Below are 18421 nucleotides of genomic sequence, written 5' to 3' on the forward strand. Positions count from 1 at the left end.
TACTCTGGTGGTCCTTAGTGGCCTGGGGTCTATCCTGGGCACAGGAATTTTGTAAAGCGTCTCTGGCGATTGTAATATGTAGCTGAGGTGAAGAAGTATTGCTTAGAACAGTGGACATAGGAGATAAATGTGATGCCTTCTTTCATAATAAAAGTAAAATTGGGGAAAAGAAAATGTAGAAGAAATGTAGAAGCAGCAGAAATGTAGAAGAAAATATGCAGTGGTCTGTGTCCTTTCTTTCATATCTATAAAAAAATGCAAACGAGAAAAATTAGACTCTACGACATAGTTGTATAAGGAAGGACACATTGGATTTTATAGTGGATTTTCCATTTTTCACATGCCCCTCCTTCTGACAACCCCATCTAGAGGAGCCTGCTGCCTTCTGTGCTGCTCTAAGCCTCCAGGACTGCTCCACCTTCTGGTTGGGATGGTCACAAGATTGTGCAGCTCTCATTCCAAAAGTTGGAGAAAGGGTAGAGGTAGAGGGAGAAGGGTTCGTTGAATTCGTTGAAGTCCAACTATGTTTAGGCCTGTGCTCTGCATTTTATATAATTGGAAAGGTAGATTTGCTTCTGCTACTGCTGCTACAAAAATAAAAAAATGAAACTGTATCTCTCTACATATATATTCCAAAGCCAGTGAAAGATAATTTTTGAATCATCTGCATTATTGCTCCGTTCCATCAACACAGAAAATGTAGAGCTGATTATACTTGCAGTCATCAGCATAAGGACAGTCAATCCAGAATACGAATAATTCTTGGAAAGAAAATGCTTTTACCAAGAGCATCAGAAAATGTCCCTAACTATAGATTTTATAAATTGAACCACGGATTTATAGAATGCCAACACTAAAAGGGACTGGAGGGAGCAGTTCAACCTCCTCATTTTATAAATGGAAAAAAATGAGGTTCGATTATCAACAGAAGGTGACATTTGTCTTTTACAATGTAACAAGCTTCAAATAATTCCCATTATGTATCATTCTCACTGTTTTCTATGGAAGATGATGAGGTCAAACCATGTGTTGTTGGAAGACTATACATTCAGAAATGAAAGCAGAAACTTAGATAAAATTAGATGCTGAAAACGCCTTTTAATACTTAAAAAAAAAGCTTATAATATTGGCATCATAGAAAAAGTACTAAAGAAAAGAAAACTTAGTATTTAAAATTGCCAGCCAGTAAGTTAAATTTCCATTGAAACATTGCTTGTTAAAAAATTGAAGATGAACGTTCATTTTTCTTTCTCTTTTTCTTCCTGTTCCTTTTGTTGCTAATGCACCCTCCATTGGTTTAGTGTGGAAATGAAGTGGTGGGAATGAGACGGCATGCAAACCAAACACAACAACTTACTAGCTGAGTGGTCTTTGACAAATGATCTAACTTCTCTATGCCAGAGTTTCTTCAGCTATAAAAATGGGAATAATAGAGTTGCTTCCTCACACAGTGTAGTAAGGGTTAATTGAATTAATGGGTAGAACCTACTTAGAATAGTACCTGGCATGTAAATGTTGTGGAAGTATTTGTAGCTATTACTATGCTACAGCTGCTCATATAATCCAGGTAAATCTTGAGAAGGATTGTTCTCTTCTCTTAAAAATTAAATGTATTCTTATGGGCCATGGAAACTCTGAAAATTCATAGCTATACCAAATTAATATATAAAGCTCATCCAAGAAGCGCATAGTGGATACCTAGTATTTGCAGACACCCGTGAGACCTCCTGTCCTGCCCTGGCTCTATGCTGTCATTGCTGCCATGGCTAACATCTCCAATGAGCTCAGGAATGTAGCTCTACAACTTAGCATTGTCACATACCCAGGCTCCTGAGCTCAGGTCATGGCAGACAAACAGTTCCTCATTCATGCTTGCATTTTCAAAAAACACTAAAATGAGCCCTGCAGTTGCCTTGTTGTGCATGTGTTTGAAATTGACCAAAAAAAAATGCAGTTCTGAGGGAGGGGGTTATGTTTGGAAATGAATTTTTCCAAAAATTAAGCCTAAGATTTAGAGACCAGTCAGGAGAAAAAAATCATTTCACCAGGGTCCTCCTTTGATTGACTAGACTTTTTTTTGTTTCTTTTCTTTTCTTTTTTTTCTTTCAGGAACAAGAGCGTGTTCCGTTCACTACCTGGGGAAAATGCGTCCGTATAACCCTCTGTGCAAGTGCTGTCTTCTTCTGGGTAAGTCTGTCACAGATGTTTTAATATCTAATTGTAAATATCCAGGAAACTCAAGGCAAGTTGGAAACCATGTGGTCTCATAGAATTGTTTCCAGAGAACCACTCAGCCACCACGTGGAGCAGCTCTCAGTATCCACTCGCGGTGGCTCTTTCAGTTGTTTTTACTTCCTTGGTTTAAATCAGATGAGGGGATCCAGATTTTCCAGTGTCTGGTGAAGAGACCAAGTGGGAGGCATTAGGAATTTTAAAAATTTTCCGACAGGAGCAACTAAAACACAATGTCAAGGAATAGCCTTAAAAAGTAATAGAACTATCGAAGAAAACATAAAAACTACTGAAGGATATAAAAAAAGACTGAAACAAATGACTGTAGATAAAAAAATAATATTTCTAAAATATCAGGACTTATAACATTAATTTGGGGTTTATTATTAATAAAGTCATATTCGTAATATAATCATTAGTAATATATTGAGAGTTTTATTGGCTCAAGAATAGCGAAATTAGAAAAGAGGATGTGAAGCCCAGATATGGTCCCTCATATCAGTAATAATTTAGTATATGAGAAGGGAGACATTATAACTCATGGAATAAGTGAAGATTATTTAATAAATGGCAATGGAGGGCCACCTGGGTGGCTCAGTGGGTTAAGCCTCTGCCTTCGGCTCGGGTCACGATCCCAGGGTCCTGGGATCAAGCCCCGCATCGGGCTCTCTGCTCAGCAGGGAGCCTGCCTCCCTTCCTCTCTCTCTGCCTGCCTCTCTGCCTACTTGTGATCTCTGTCAAATGAATAAATAAAATCTTTTTAAAAAAATAAATACATGGCAATGGAATACTTATTAGCTCTTAGGGAAAAAAATAGAGATTAAAACCATACTGTGAATACATATTGTAATTCCAGAAATATTCGGAAGGTAACAGTACAAACTGGAAATAAATATTGATGAATATGCAATTTCTGCATAAAAAATAAACTTCCTAAACATCACAGCAGTGAAAGAAGTTTCAGAGGAAAATCTATAGATTCCCACACATCGGTATCATTCTAAGGTTAAACAAAACAGATGAAATTTTTGTTAACAATGAGCGCAAAGGGTTAATACCTTCAATACATAAGATGTCCGGATCACTTGTAAGGTAACACTAAAAGATCGCAAAAACTGAGGAGGCAGAGAACAGGAATACCCTTTCACAAAAGGAAAAATACCCTGGCAAATGTCAGATGTCAATATTAATTAAATCAGTGCCCATTTAAATGAGATACAGTGTTTCACCTCTCACCTGAGAAGGCTCAGTGTTCGTGAGGTGCAGTGATCAGCTACTCTCCTACTTGGAGTGTGAGAATTTTAAGCTGCCCAGGTCTTCTTAAAAAGCAGTTTGGTAGTAAGTATCATGAGTCACAGATATTCATGTGCTTTAATCTACTAATTCAGCTTTTAAAAACCTTTAATAAGGAGGTATTTCAAAATGGTAAGAAAAGTAAAGATTTAGTCACATGTATTTATTACAAATATACACATTTATTTATGTGATTTATTTATATGCATTATTATATATAAAAACATCTCAGCCAAAATATCCTACATCTAATCCTTCATACGATAGAATATGGTATAGCCATGAGAAAGTATGTCCATGAAAATATTTTATTACATGTAAAAATGTTATGGTTTTGAAAGGCTTAAGAAAAGGATAAAATATGTAAAATGATCTTTAATATGCAAATAATGTATAATTCTGAAGGAATTGTGCCTACATATAGATGGTACCTACATTTTTTTCTTTTTTTCTTTTTTATTCTTTATTTTTATAGTTAGGAGTCATTCAGTTGTAGGTGATGGAAAATCAATCTTCAGTTGATTTAAACAACAACAACAACAAAAAAGTGGGTGGCATTTATTGGTTCCTGTAACTAAAACTCCCAGGTCTGAGGTATGGCTTCCATGAAGGGTAGATAGTTGTAGCCCAGATGACATCATGGGCTGTGTGTTTTGTTCTGCCTTTATTCTGTGTCCAGTGGTCTCCTGGCTCGGTGGTTTTGGGCACGACCTTATGATCTCAGAATGGCTGCAGGATTCCAGATCTCACATCACATGCAAGCCAAGAGGGGTTTCTGTTAGCAGCTTCCTCTTGACAGAGCAAGCTTCTCTTCCCCATAGACACTAGCAGATCTCTCCTCACATCCCACTGGCTCTTATTAAGTTGTTTGTCAGGCCTTGAATCATTGGTGAGGCCAGCAGGATGAGATACCTATTTGTCTCAAACCAGTCAGGATGTACCTGTAAAGGCGGGGGAGCGGGGAGACAATCCAGCGCAAACCGTAGGACTGAAAATGAAGGAGAGTTTATTCCCCCAAAGCAAGAGCTGGGTCTGCTGCTAAGACTGGGAACAGATCCAAGGCAGCAAGAGCAACCAGTGTCCACTGTGGTGTAATTTCAAATGTTCCATAATCCTATATTAAAGTTATAATCAGAAAAGATTCATAAGGAGCTTGAGAATTAAAATCTTCCTCCTGGGAAGATATATTGACATCAAGTGCCCTGAAGAAGTATGGAAACAAGTCAAGTTTGTAGAAACTCTGAAATGAGTTGGAATTCATTTCCTAACCCACGTAGGAGGCAGTGCCATGTAGAGGTTAGTGGGACTCTGGAGTCTCTGAGTATCTCTGTTCTTTCAGTTACTAGTGGCTTAATTTGGGTCAAAGTCTCAATCTCTTTGGCTCTTTTTCCACTGTAAAAGATACCATGCTACTATCTCCAGGGCTGTTGTTGAGGATTTTAAAAATATGTGTGCTGAGGTGAAGAGTAAGCATTTAAAGAATCTCAACTATTATAATTACTTAATAATTCAAATTACTATGGAGATTTTTTAAAAATATACATGATTTTTTTTTTAAGATTTTATTTATTTATTTGAGAGAGGGAGACAGAGATAGTGAGAGAGAACATGATTGGGGGTGGGAGGGAGAAGCAGAGAGGGTCTGAGAGTCTGCTGAGTAGGAAACCCAATGTGGGACTCAATCCCAGCATCCTGGGATCATGACCTGAGCTGAAGGCAGATGCTTAACTACCTGAGCCACCCAGTCGCCCCTAAATATATATGATTTAAATGGCCAGTATTTGTTGTGCTTGGAGAGGAAGGCTGGATATACCTTCTCTAATACATTTTTTTCCGCCTTGGCTAATTTTCACATGTACTCATGCGCACAAACATGTCATCTTTCACAAGTATTAAGCCCTTTCTGTGAAGGGAAGGAGATAATGAAAGAGATTAGAAGAGGAAATATCATGCCTTCTCTACAAACTGATGGCTTTAAAAGTAATAACCTCTTGTTAACAACATGTCAGTTGCCATATTCACAGCTACCATTTACATAGTACTTTTCATGTGCGTGGGCTTAATGGTCTAAATGTTTTTACCTGGAGTGACTCATTAAAGCCTCACAACAATCCTATAAGTTAGTTCCCATTAGGATCCCTCACTCTAAGGGCAAAGAAATTGAAACCCCAAAGGCTAAGTAATTTGCACAAGGTCCCACAGCTCGAGGCAGAGCTGGGATTCAAATGCAGGAAGCTGGCTCCAGGGCCTCACCTATAATCTCTCCCCAGGTGAAAACCAGCCACCCTCTGTTGCTGTAAACAATACCAAGTGATTTGCTTGGCCCTGAAGTGCACAGTGTCAGTAGCTTTTCTCTCTGGTAGCAGTCCTCGCGGGCAGTCAGTCACATCGAGTACATGCTTTGGAGTAAGTCCAAGAAAGTAGATGTAGGGGAAACAGTTTTAAAAAGGAACCTTCAGTGTGTGTTACTCAGGGGCCAGAGAAAACCTGCCTAGTGAGGAAGCGACGTCCTACTAACCATGTACAAACCAGGCTTCAGACCCACCCATCCTCGCCCCTGACATGGGGTCTGTGCCATCAAAAATGCAACAGATTAGTGAAATGAATCTTGTGCAAAGGCAGGTATGAATAACTGCCAGTTTCAGATCTTAAGGTCTGAGCGTGAAAAGCATGTGCCGCTTTCATCAGCAGATACCTTGTTGTCCTTTCCAAATTCCCTGTGGGCACGCTGCAGCCTCCCGGGTCCTGTTCAGAATCTCACCTCGTGCAAGTGACTAGGCCGCTAGCACCTACTGACCCTTGAACCTGTGCTCGGTTCTCTGTTGGAAGGAGAGCTATCCCCTTAATGGACGATAATTGAGCAAAAACTTTATCGTGTACCCCCAAGAATGCCGTAACTGTAGGAGAGATGTTTTCATGGGTTCTGCTCTTCCAGTTTTTCCTCATCTGAAGATATTTTTTTTTTTAATAGACCTTCATTTTGGCGGCAGGTTGGGGTTTGCAGACAAACTGCCCAAAAGTACAGGCTTCCCATGGACTCCTCCCTCCTTGTGCAGTTTCTCCCCTTGCTTTCATTTTCCCTCAGTGGATACATGCTCTTTTGACCTCCATCATTCCTTTCCCCTTTTTTGGAAATTTAACATGCCCAGTTTCCACCCGTCTCATGGCCATTGTGCGAGAGTCCCATCATCCCACACGTGCACCTTGTCCAATCACACAGGGGTTCATCTTTAAGCGTAAAAATACTCCTCATGAAGCTCACGTTGCTGTTTGTTGTGCTTCCAGATCCTGTTGATCATTGCCTCCGTTATTGGGATCATTGTCTACAGGCTGTCGGTGTTCATTGTGTTTTCTACCAAACTTCCCGAGACCTTGAACGGGACAGACTCAATCCAGAAGTACCTGACCCCTCAGACAGCCACGTCTATCACAGCTTCCCTCATCAGCTTTGTCATCATCATGATTCTGAACATCATATATGAAAAAGTAGCCATCATGATTACGAATTTTGGTAAGGTCCTAGTACAGCTTCGGTCATCTGTAAGACATTTTTAGAACCTGGTGAAAAAGAGAGCCTGTCTCTTTTAGGCATTTCAATTTCAACATGTTACAAATTTTTGAAAATTTCAAGTGTAAACATATTTCATCTAACCTGTGTGGGAAATGAATTATCTACAGCTTTGCATTAGCAAAAGGGACAAAGCAAAGACAATCATTATAATGTCCAAGCTCTGTGTAAACAGATCAGCCCTGAATAATATTTTCAATTATGTTAGATCACGTACCCTATTGTTGAAAGTAAATAGTCTCTTTATTGCAAATAAGTGGAATAGGGTCATGGTTCCAGTGGCAAATATGCTCCTCTTTTGCTGAGAGGACAAGTAATCACACTGTTGCGTGGCTTCCCCCCATGCTGTTCATATTAATATAGCTCTGTTCTCATCAGCTCCGGCTTTTGTAATAAATGTTTCTCTCTCCCTGGCTTGTATCCCAGGCAGCTGCTTGGTGGTCAGAGTTAAGCGCTCCCCACATGCTGCATATGCCTGGGTCATTTTCCGAATGGTCTGCTCAGCGGTCATCTTCTGAAAATGATCAGACTGATTTAAATTCTAAACTAGAAGAATGACCTGTTTTGTCTTCTCCAACTGCTTGTAACAAGTTCCCCCTTGTTTGTTTCAACAGCCCTACCTTATCGCAATTCAGGAAGACAAGAGAGTATCATTTATAGCAGGGTTGTTCAAAAAAATTTTTTTTGTCCACTTAGACCTGAGAGAGCACGGCCTTGTCCATTTGATAATACTGGGCTCATAAAAATTAAGCAATCCTTGAATATTTTTGCCGTATGGGATATTGTATTCTCGGCAAAAGAGGGAGGGAGGACTCTTACAACGATGTGTAAACTTGGAATTAACACAGTAGCTATATTAAGGAATTCAGAACAGCTTAAACGGAAACAGTGTGAATTGTATTTTTTAAAAAAACATGTTAACTCATGTATCCGTGTCTTTGGTTAGGGTCTCAAAGCTGTTCACAATTTTAAAATCTTACCTTTATTTGACTACAGAACTCCCAAGGACGCAGACAGATTATGAGAACAGCCTGACCATGAAGATGTTCTTATTCCAGTTTGTCAACTACTATTCTTCATGCTTCTACATCGCGTTCTTTAAGGGCAAATTTGTGGGTTATCCAGGAGACCCAGTCTATTGGCTGGGAAAATACAGAAACGAAGAGGTACGAACTAAGAACTGGATTCTCTTGACAATTTAAGCTGCTTCCTGTTTCCTCCCGGGTGCCCAGTGAAGAGTTTCTTCATTGTATAGTCTAGAGAGTCTCTTCACAAAAGCAAAAAATAAAATCAGTGACTCAATTTCATGTTTGACCCATCTAGAATTTAAATGGGATTTTCTTTGTCATATTCCAGTGTGACCCAGGTGGCTGTCTCCTTGAACTGACGACACAGCTGACGATAATCATGGGAGGCAAAGCAATCTGGAATAACATACAAGAGGTGTTACTCCCGTGAGTATGAAGCTGTGTAATCCCGGGGCTGGGACTGAGGAGAGAACAGCCCACCCATCCAAATCACTTGCCTGTATGTTCACACAGCTGCGTGCCCACCTCTAAAATGGAGTAAACTACTTATTACAGGTCTCCAGACAAGATGGTCTAACCAATGGTATAAATGAATCCAGTGTTTAATAATTATGTTACAAAGGAAAAAAAATCATATTTAACTTAAATCCCCATCTGCTGCAGTTTATGCCTATTAGCTCATTATTGGTAGCAAACTGATCCTAGTTCTTGGAGAGATGACCTTTGTTGAGGCTGTGAACTAAGTATTTCCCCAACTTTCATGACTTTCTTCTCCCTTATAGCATGCTTTAAAAACCAACAATAGTAATTTGTTGAGTTCCTAGTATGTGCTTGATAGATCACTCTCATTTAATCTTATAGACAATCCTTATTTTTAATCTCCTTTATAAAAATGAAGATTCTGTGGCTTAAAGCAGTTAAATGACTTACCCATGTTTGCGTTATCCATAAGAGGCTACTGTGGGATTCAAATCCAAGATCCCAGGACTCCAAATCCATGTGCTTTCAACCAGAGTTCTCTTGTGGTCCTCAGGCACAAGATTACATAATGTTTTAAGATATAATCATCTAAAATAATAACCACAAATATTTTGGCTTACTGTTCTTTCCCTAAGAAATGAGAGCAACAGATGTTAGCCAAGGTCACACTGTCCTTTTAAATCTTCACTTAAGCCCTGTCTTATATCAAAGTGAAGAGTCCAGTGCTGTCTCAATTTCTGCACATTTTCAGGGGGCTTAGTATATTCCTTTTTTATTGCTGCTGAACAGATTACCACCAACCTAATGGTAATGGGAAGACAATGGAAAAAAAAAAACAAAACACACAAAACAACAGATTTTAATACCTTACAGTTCCAGAAGTCACAAGTCTGACACGGGTTTCAGTGGGTTACAGTCAAGGTGTTGGCAGGAGCCATGTCCCTTTCAGAAGCCTCTAAGGTGAATCTATTTGTTTGCCTTTTCTAGCTTCTAGGATTGTCCACATTCCTTGGCTTATGGCTTCTTTTCTCATCTCAGAGCCAGCCTTGTGGCTGTGTGTCTGACTTCTGTAGTCACATCCCCTTAGCTCCTTCCCTCCCTCCCTCTTCTGCTTTGATTGACCCTGGTGATTACACTGGGCCCACCTGGATGATCCAGAAAAATCTGTCTTACTGTCAGCTCATTCACAACCTTATTTCCCCCGTACCAGGTAACTGAACATATTCGTTTGTCCTAGGCGGGGGATGTAGACATCTGTTGGGGAGCCATTTTTCTGACTCTTCACTTAACTTTTCAAGGTAATTTCTGGCTCTGAGTTTCTGTTCTCACAAAACTTTTGATCTCTTCTGTCTTGCCTCCCACATCTATATTTTCTGCTTATGCCAACCCTAACGCCAGCTGTGGCCCCTCTCCTCAGTGTCCTCCAGAATCACTCACACAAGCAGCCTTCACTGACATTTGGGACAAGGAGCCAGAAACCCAAACAACTTTAATTTTAAAATTAAAAAAATCCATCTTTTTAAAGTCTTTTCTACTGTATAACTGTTTGTTTTTTCCTGTTACCCTTCTTTGTAGCTTCAGACTCTGCTGCCTGTCTTCCTCCCACCACATAGAACTTCCCTTTCTTTCTCTTCCCTCCACTAACTTCTCTCTCCTCCCCATTACCAAGTCCCTGTTCATTCTCTTTGCAGAATATTTAACCTCTTTTCCCCCCGTCTTTGTGGAGCAGAAACCTCCAGGTTTCAGTGTGTCCTTCCGTGTCTCTTCACCAGGCTTCGTCCTCCACCTTCCACGTAAACTATCAGGGTCTGTCTCTAACGAGACACTCCTCTTTCCCCCAGGCTCCCTCCTCACCTCTCTCCCCTCTCATAGAAAAATGGATTTTGGTCTTAGCTGTAAAATTAATATTTGGCGGCCTTACTACACAGTAAACAACCCCTACCTTCCCTGGGTTCATATTCAGGTTTTTCCATATGAGTAGAAGTAGGTCATGCACAAATACTGGATATGAAAATATATCAAACGGAGGAAAGGCTTAACTGAGATGAGTAAAAAGCATTTTTCTGAAGGAAGTAGGCTGGTTATTTAAACCAAATTTTGATGACTAATTGGTTGTCAGAGAGCTATTTTCTGATTAAAAAAAAAAATAGTGGCTATTGGGGGGGGTGGGTGAAGGGGAGATATATATTTCCTAAACTGGCACTGAGAAATTCATATGCAATGAAATGTGTTCACATGAAATACTTAAAAATAAAGGATGTATATAGTGTCCATGGCCACTTTATACCTGCACTTCAAGTGAGGCCATTGTTGCAAAATTTTAGTAAGCTCAGCTTTTTGTTTGGATCTTTCTATGCCTGGCCTAAAATACTTAAGGGCGGTACATTTTGAATTCTCTTCCCCTTGCCTGAAAACTGGAAATGCTAAATTTTAGCCACTTTAGCAAGTGACTCGGGTTCTTCCAATCGTTCTTCCTTATGGTAGGTGCCATTTTCCTTCTGTTTCCACAAAAGTGAGAGAGAACACAGTTACTCTTGCTACCCAGAACTGTCCCCATCCCCAAAAACATGCAGGAGGGGAGAGAAAAACTGTGTAGGTCAGTAGCTATTTTCACACCATTTAAGTATGTCAGAAGGAACATAACGAAATGAATGTCACCGTAAACTTGCCGCCTTCCACCCCCACCCCATTTGAGGTCCTCAGTGATGATTCCTGGAGCGTAGGAAGAAGCACCTCTTGCACTATGACCCAGGTCCCTTTGGGGTCCCCCTGGCACCTAAGTCACCTAAGTCACCTAAGGATTTAGCATAACGAAACGAAATGAATGTCACCGTAAACTTGCCGCCTTCCACCCCCACCCCATTTGAGGTCCTCAGTGATGATTCCTGGAGCGTAGGAAGAAGCACCTCTTGCACTATGACCCAGGTCCCTTTGGGGTCCCCCTGGCACCTAAGTCACCTAAGTCACCTAAGGATTTAGCAGCCAGTCCCCAGCCCCAGATGAGTGAGTGAGTGAGCCATAGGCTTCAGATACTTAACATCAGCAAAGTGACACAGTTGTTTGTTGGATCCAGAGAACAAGCTCAGAGCCCTTTCGCCATCTCAGCCTCACTGGGGTATTTGAGGCATGCCCAGGAATTTTATACTGTGTCTGACAAAAGACTAATACAATTGCTGCATGAAGCTACTCACTCTGAAGAAATTTTTATGATAAAATGTTAAGGAACATAATTATAGTTAAATATCCAAAATACCAATAGCATTGTTCTTTGGTGTGTAGATAATGGATGACTGTAATTTTCATCCATTGTATGTTTTTGTATTTTTCACAATGGATATGCACTACTTAAAGAAACTGAACTATTACAAGAGAAAATATCCCTTCTCAAGATCTGATTTGGCTAGAGGATGAACCAAAGACATAGAGTAAGGAACCTTACATAAAGCTATCACTCACTGTTCACACTGACCCTTTACTTTCAGGAACAGTAAAATAGATTCAGATAGCGAAGGGTGCTTGTATTCAAAATTAGTAAGTGGGAATACTGTGGAATCACCTTAAATAGAAATAGTGATTATCTGTACCATGTGGATTACATATGATAATGAAGAAACAAAGAGAAAATGAGGTGTAAAGTGCTTTAAGCCCTGCTTTATGCATAATAAGGACTTAGGAAAGGGTGGCTTTTTACAATGCTGTTCTGTTACTGCTAGTATGCATGGAAAATTCCTAAGAAAACTATTTTGTAACCTCTGCTAGAGGGAGGAAGCTTCCAGCCTTGGCCAGGGGAAGAAGTGTCTGGTATCAGTATTTTTAAAAAGTTCTCTAGGTGATTCTATGTGCAGTCAAGATTGAGATCTCTGCCCTAGATTCATAACCCACTAGAAAACGCAAAAGACCAAGGACAGTGATGGATGGATGACAGCCCAAGATTTCCTGCTACAGATAAGTGGTTCAACTGAGGAAGACGGAACAAAAGGCTCAGAGTCTGTAGCTCAGAAAAGGAAGCTAGTCGGAAGGACTTCTAATATGACCCCTTGTGGGTGAGGGAAGGCAGTATGGTGCCAGAGGGAAGTGGGTAGATGAGCTGGTCATGCAAGTGGTTGCCAGGACAGAAGTTTCATCCTCAGTCCAAATTGGAATGGATTTGGATCCCCAGTCATAAAAGAATGCTTTTCTGGAGCGTGGAGAGGAATCCATCAAGAGTCTGAGACTGAAAGTGTGAGCAAAAATAAATAAGACAATAGAAACCAGGAGTCTCCAGTCTGGGTGTCCTGAAGGGTGATAGATGATGCCACCAGTGTCCCAAGGCCCCCATCATGCCTAAAGCTGCAGGTGCCCGGCCTTGCCTTAGACTTGACTGATTACAGAGCTTTGGGTTGGGGCACAGGAAGGAACACAGCAACAAGCATTCCAGGTCATTCTAAGTGCTGAAGTGGGATCCACCCATCCAGACAGCATTGTGTCCCCAAGCCAAGATTCCAAGTCACTGAGGCTGGGTTTACCATCGGCCTCAGCCAGTGAGCCTGTATTGGTCAAAAGAAAATCCTGTGAGGGGGTTGTGATGTATTAGGAAATGTGCTAGATACTTTGTTCTGGATCATTTAATCCTGACAGAAACCCTGGACAGGATAAGCTTCAGCATCCCATTTTATTTTAGCATGACTGAAGTCAGGTAGTGAGCAGTGAAGTGTGGATTCGGATTCAGGGGTGTCTGAGACCGTGTCCCCGCCACTTCCCAAGCCTCGCGCTGTGTCCCTAATGTCAGAAGAGAAAGAAGTGGGGCAAGATTGTGAAGCCGGGGCATGTTCTGTCATAGAGCAGTCGCCCCCTCGTGCGCCTCAGGGGGTGGTGGGTCGGGTTACCACAGAGACCAGCAGCAGTGGGACGTCTGGCATGACAAGCTGTTTGTAGCTCATCTCTCCGTGTGGGGTGCCTGTGCAGCATCCGCACACGTGCACGTGAAACACCACTAGGGCTGTCTTTAGGGTGAAGCCTTCTCAGTATCTGAATTTGAAAATCCACGCGAGCATGTTGCTGGATCGTCCACAGCTTAGCCCAGATGTTTGTATTTGAAGTCGTTTGCTGCTGTCGTGCCTCTTACGGTGCACTCCACGAGGAAACCACAAGCCAGCTGTTGCTTGAGGGGACAACGGTTCTTTAGACTACAGGTGCACGCTTCGTGCCACGGCCAACTTCCATTTCTTTTCAGGAAAAATTGTCCTAAAAGCGGGGGGGAGAGGACACATTTGTCTGGAGGCATTAAGAAAGAAGGTAACATAAAAGACAACAGACGACTCAGTGGGGCCGGTGACCAGTAGAGCAGAGTGTGGAGCATTGTCACTTCTCGGGTCCTTGATTTATTCAGCTTAAAATAGGGTCTTGGACCTGTTTCATCTAAAATGAAAATATATCCCCATTCTCTCAGAAACCTTTCATGGCTCCCCGCTTCCCCCAGAGTAAAAAATGCCCAGATCCTCATGGTGGTTTCTTGGGCTCCCCACAGCTCAGAACTACCATAGCAGTTTCCTACTAACCCAGGACCACACCAGGCGCCATGCTGTCTGTTGAAAGAAAGTCAGGGGTCTGCTCCTGCCTCTGGTGCTCTGTAGTCACTGTACCCTTTGCCTCCTTCACATTTTTATTCAAATGTCACTCCTCCACCTGAGCCCTTCTCTGCCATTGCCCCCTCCCCCTTCCACAAATGCAGACAATCTCCATTCCTTGCCCTCCCTCATTCTTCTCCACAGCAGGATCATCAGCTCCCGTACCATGTCTGTCTGTATTTTCTTCTCTGGTGATTTCATACTCGAAGGACCATTTTGGATAATAGCAGCCAAACGGGGAAAACAAAAAAAAACAAAACAAAAACCTAAAGTTAATCAAATGAGAGAAAAGTATTTCTAAAAACTGCCAAATGAAAAGGAGCTGGGAGAAAAAACAGTAGCAGTTACAATTTTAATAAAGCCTGGTACATAGTACTGTTTTTCAAAATATCTGTGGGTAGGGAAGCAGAAATAGAAATTTAGCATGAAAAGAAGCAATTAATTTCTTGGGGAGGTTATGTGGTTAGCTTGAGAAATCTGCAAAATAATTGATAATATTCTAATTTATAGTTCGATCTTTTTGGCAGCTGGGTCAAGAACCTGATTGGACGATGTCGCACAGTTTCCGGAGCAGAAAAAATAACCCCGCGGTGGGAACAAGACTACCACCTGCAGCTCATGGGCAAACTGGGATTGTTTTATGAATATCTTGAAATGAGTAAGTGCTTAGTGACATGAATTATACTAGAACATGTTTTGGATCCCAAATAATTACCTGGCATAGTGAAATGGGAAAAAACGTGTTTTTCTCCACTAGATAAAATTACACAGTCAGGCTTAAAACTAAGATGACTGTGTGTGTCTTTGTCAATATTCTTTGTACAAAGCTAAAGGTTTATTACTAAGCAGTCCGATGGAACATTCACTGAGGTCCATCCTCACCATTCTCAGTGTGCTTTACCCATGCCATCTGAGAACGAACTCACAGCTATTACTAGAGGTGATTCAGCGTGGGCTGGAGTCCACACAGGCACAGCTGTTGGCCGATACACTTCTGAGTGAGTCATTTAATCAAGGCTGCACCCACAGCCTGCAGGAGCACACTGTCTCCAGGCAGGGAGGATCACAGGGTTCCCCCTTTCACACCCCCCACCTACTTTTGACAGTGTACCCATTTCTCCTGGCCCATCCTTTCTATGTGGTTCCTTAAGTGGCCTCATGGCTGATCCCTGGCTTGAATTTAGAACTAACATTGTGCTGGTTTGGAATTAAGATTGAGGACAGGCCCCTTCTTTCTTGAATGCTGTTGTCCATTTGTGTAGTATTTGCCTAGGCTCTGTTTCTCTTCCGCTGGACTTGATTCTGAGCTCTTGGGTGCCTTTAAATGGACACATCTCAAAACATTTCCAAAGGAAGCACTGTCTTTTCTATTATGCATGACACACTTGTATCCGTTGGATGGCTTACTATTTACATGTTTTGTATCTTTGCACTTTCAGCTAACCACTGCCCTGAATTACAATTTTTTTTAAGCTTAAGAGAATAGAAAACGAGGCACAACATTTTGGTTGACGGGCCTTGCTTTTAAACAGGGATTTGTGTGTTTGCAAAGATATCCCTTTGTGGTTCCTGTTTACAAGTCTGCAGATAGAGGATGGTTTTATTAAATCACGTTCTATATATAATTGCTTTTAAAAATATACATTATACATGGAACACATCTGCTTCCTTCAGTGAGTGAAAGGTTTGTCTTATAGCTTCTTCAGTCAACAGTACTTTGCAGTCTGGAGTTTGATTTGAATTTCATTTTGGCTTTTGTTATGTTTCGTGACCAGGTTCAGTTAAGGGTATAGCTTCAGTACATAATGTAGAAGCTGTATTTATTTATTTATTCTGTTCATTTTCAAAAAGACTATAAGACAATTACCTCTGATTCCAAAATGAGTCATAACTGTAATACTTCTTATTGGAGCTATTATCAGCATTAATAACAACAACATTCTGGGACAGAATATCATTTGTTATTTTAGCACCAAAAACATTGCTTGGAAAAAGTTATTTTTCTGTGGTTGACTAGTCAAATAGATAGTGTTGCAAGAAGTTATAGGAAAAGGTTGTGCTTTGGGGAGAAGTTGGCATGACTTTGAGTTTCATAATCTCATTAAAATAATTACCAACAAAATAATTCAGCCTCATCCTACCCTACAAGAAAGGATGGAATAATAACTGTTAAAGACAAATTTTTTTAGATTATTAAATTGTTTTCCTACTATCTAATACCAAATGAATTAGAAAAATTCATCTGTTGTTGAGAGTAGGCCATCTGATTGGTATTCAACACCAGAGCAAAGTCTACTTTTTGTTATTTTAGTTTGTGGGAGATAGAATTGCCAAGTACCTTTTGAGTTATTTCTGTTTCTCCAAAATAAATCTAGAGTGCCTTTGGTCTCATCACCACAGCTCCTTCCTTCTGGTTTTCCCCATATCTGTGAATGACAGCACCGTCTACCTTTTTAATTATGCCTCCTAGCTGTTGAGGGGAACCATCTTCTGCCAGACAACCCTGGAGCCTTATACCCCGCCACCAGCTCTGTTCCCCTCTGTCCAATGGAGAAGACTAGAACTCCCCTCTGCCTGAAACACCCTTCTCTTCTCTACCTGAGGAATTCCTACCAAGCCTCAGCAGTAACACTCAACTTTTCACACAGATTTGCTGCTCTTTTCTCTAGGCATTAACAGCGCTTGCTTCCTGCCTTGATGGCATCTGGCTCTGTGTGTGCCTGTCCCCCTGGCTAGACTGATGCCCCTCAAGGTGGCTACCAAGACCTTTGCATCTTTCAGGCCTCAGCTGGAGCACCACGGTCTGGACCTGGTACTCAAAAATATTTAAGTGACCTGAGCTTGGCATTTCAATACACACATACAGCTGTTAGTCTGAGTTTGTGTTAACATGGCCCCCAGCATCCCAGTGAAGTTCTTTATGGCACATCTTCGGGGTTTTATTTTGGGGTGAAATTTCTACTTTATTTATCTATTTCTGTCCGCCATCCTTGGAGATGATTAAAGTAACCCTGGTGTGTTAACCAAAATTGCCTCCCCAGGTGTATGTTCCTACCTTCTGAGAATTCAGACACAGGATACAGCGAAAGAGCCTGTCAGTCTACAATCTGGAAGCCGTAAGATAACCATTCTGTGCTCCTAGCACTACACAGCGTAGAAACTCTCTTGAGAATTCAGTGGTGGCTTCCGGGGGCAGGTGCCACAGATTAAATGCAGTAAAGTGGCAGAGTGGACCCTGTTTTTCTCTAGCCCTGCCTCTTCTACCCTTGTTAACTTGACCTCCTTGTCCTCTATCTCCAAATGACTTTTTTAAAAGATCCATTGAAACAACGACCTTCAGTTATTATTTTCTCCATCTAATTTACTATGATTACTGTCAGCACTTCAGCATCTTCTCGTACCCACCCCTTTTCCTGTCTCTCCAGTGCTCACCCCACTAAGCACCCCTACACTCTCTAGGACCCAGGCCTGTCTTCCCCCACTCCCTCTCTCTACTGTTTCTGCCCACCACCTGCTTTGATGCCCACCACCTGATGATGCCTCCTATCTCTTTTCTCATTCATTCATTCATTCATTCATCCAATAAACATTTATGGAGCACCTGCCATGCCAAACACCGTATCAATTGGTGGCGATACCAAGTAAGACAGGGTGTCTGCCCTCACAGAGCCAAGGGACGAGATCAGACTTCCTAGAACAGGTGATACTTGAACTGGACTTTGAAGGATGGGTGCAAGTTGTCTATTGGAAGTATGGGAAAGGGACTAGACCTTTCATGCAGAGAGGCAGACCCATTTAAAAGTACCAGGGCATGAAACAGCTTGGCCGGTTCAAAGAGTGGCAAGTAAACAAAGTATGGTAAGAACAAAGGATCCATAGGTAGGACTATCAGGGAAGCAAGGGCTATGTCATAATGCTTGCTTAGCCAGGGGAGTAGAACTTTTCCTTTTTTTTTTTTTTTTTTTTAAATATTTGTCAAAGAGAGAACACACAAGCAGGGGGAGTGGCAGGCAGAGGGAGAAGCAGGCCCCCACTAAGCAAGGAGCCCGATGCAGGGCTTGATCCCAGGACCCTAGGATCATGACCTGAGCTAAAAGCAAATGCTTAACCAACTTCAGCCACCCAGGCATCCCTAGAACTTATCCTTAATGAACTCATGCTTGGAATATTTGTAAGCAAAAGAATTATATAATGTTTATTTTGAAAAAGATTAG

At 41.4% G+C, this 18421-nt stretch overlaps 1 protein-coding gene across 1 annotated transcript in view; it reads left to right on the top strand.

Moving 5' to 3' along the window:
* The window catches only part of ANO6 (anoctamin 6), a 187635-nt gene that overhangs the window by 151923 nt on the left and 17291 nt on the right, over positions 1–18421 (top strand). Inside the window, exons 12-16 of the mRNA XM_080810038.1 lie at positions 2110–2187; positions 6811–7036; positions 8090–8259; positions 8450–8547; positions 14735–14865. Coding sequence (XP_080666164.1) covers positions 2110–2187; positions 6811–7036; positions 8090–8259; positions 8450–8547; positions 14735–14865 — 703 coding nt within the window. The remainder of the gene's footprint in view (positions 1–2109; positions 2188–6810; positions 7037–8089; positions 8260–8449; positions 8548–14734; positions 14866–18421) is intronic.

This window comes from Martes martes (assembly GCF_963455335.1).
Source record: "Martes martes genome assembly, chromosome: 8".
NCBI classification, from domain to species: Eukaryota; Metazoa; Chordata; class Mammalia; order Carnivora; family Mustelidae; genus Martes; species Martes martes.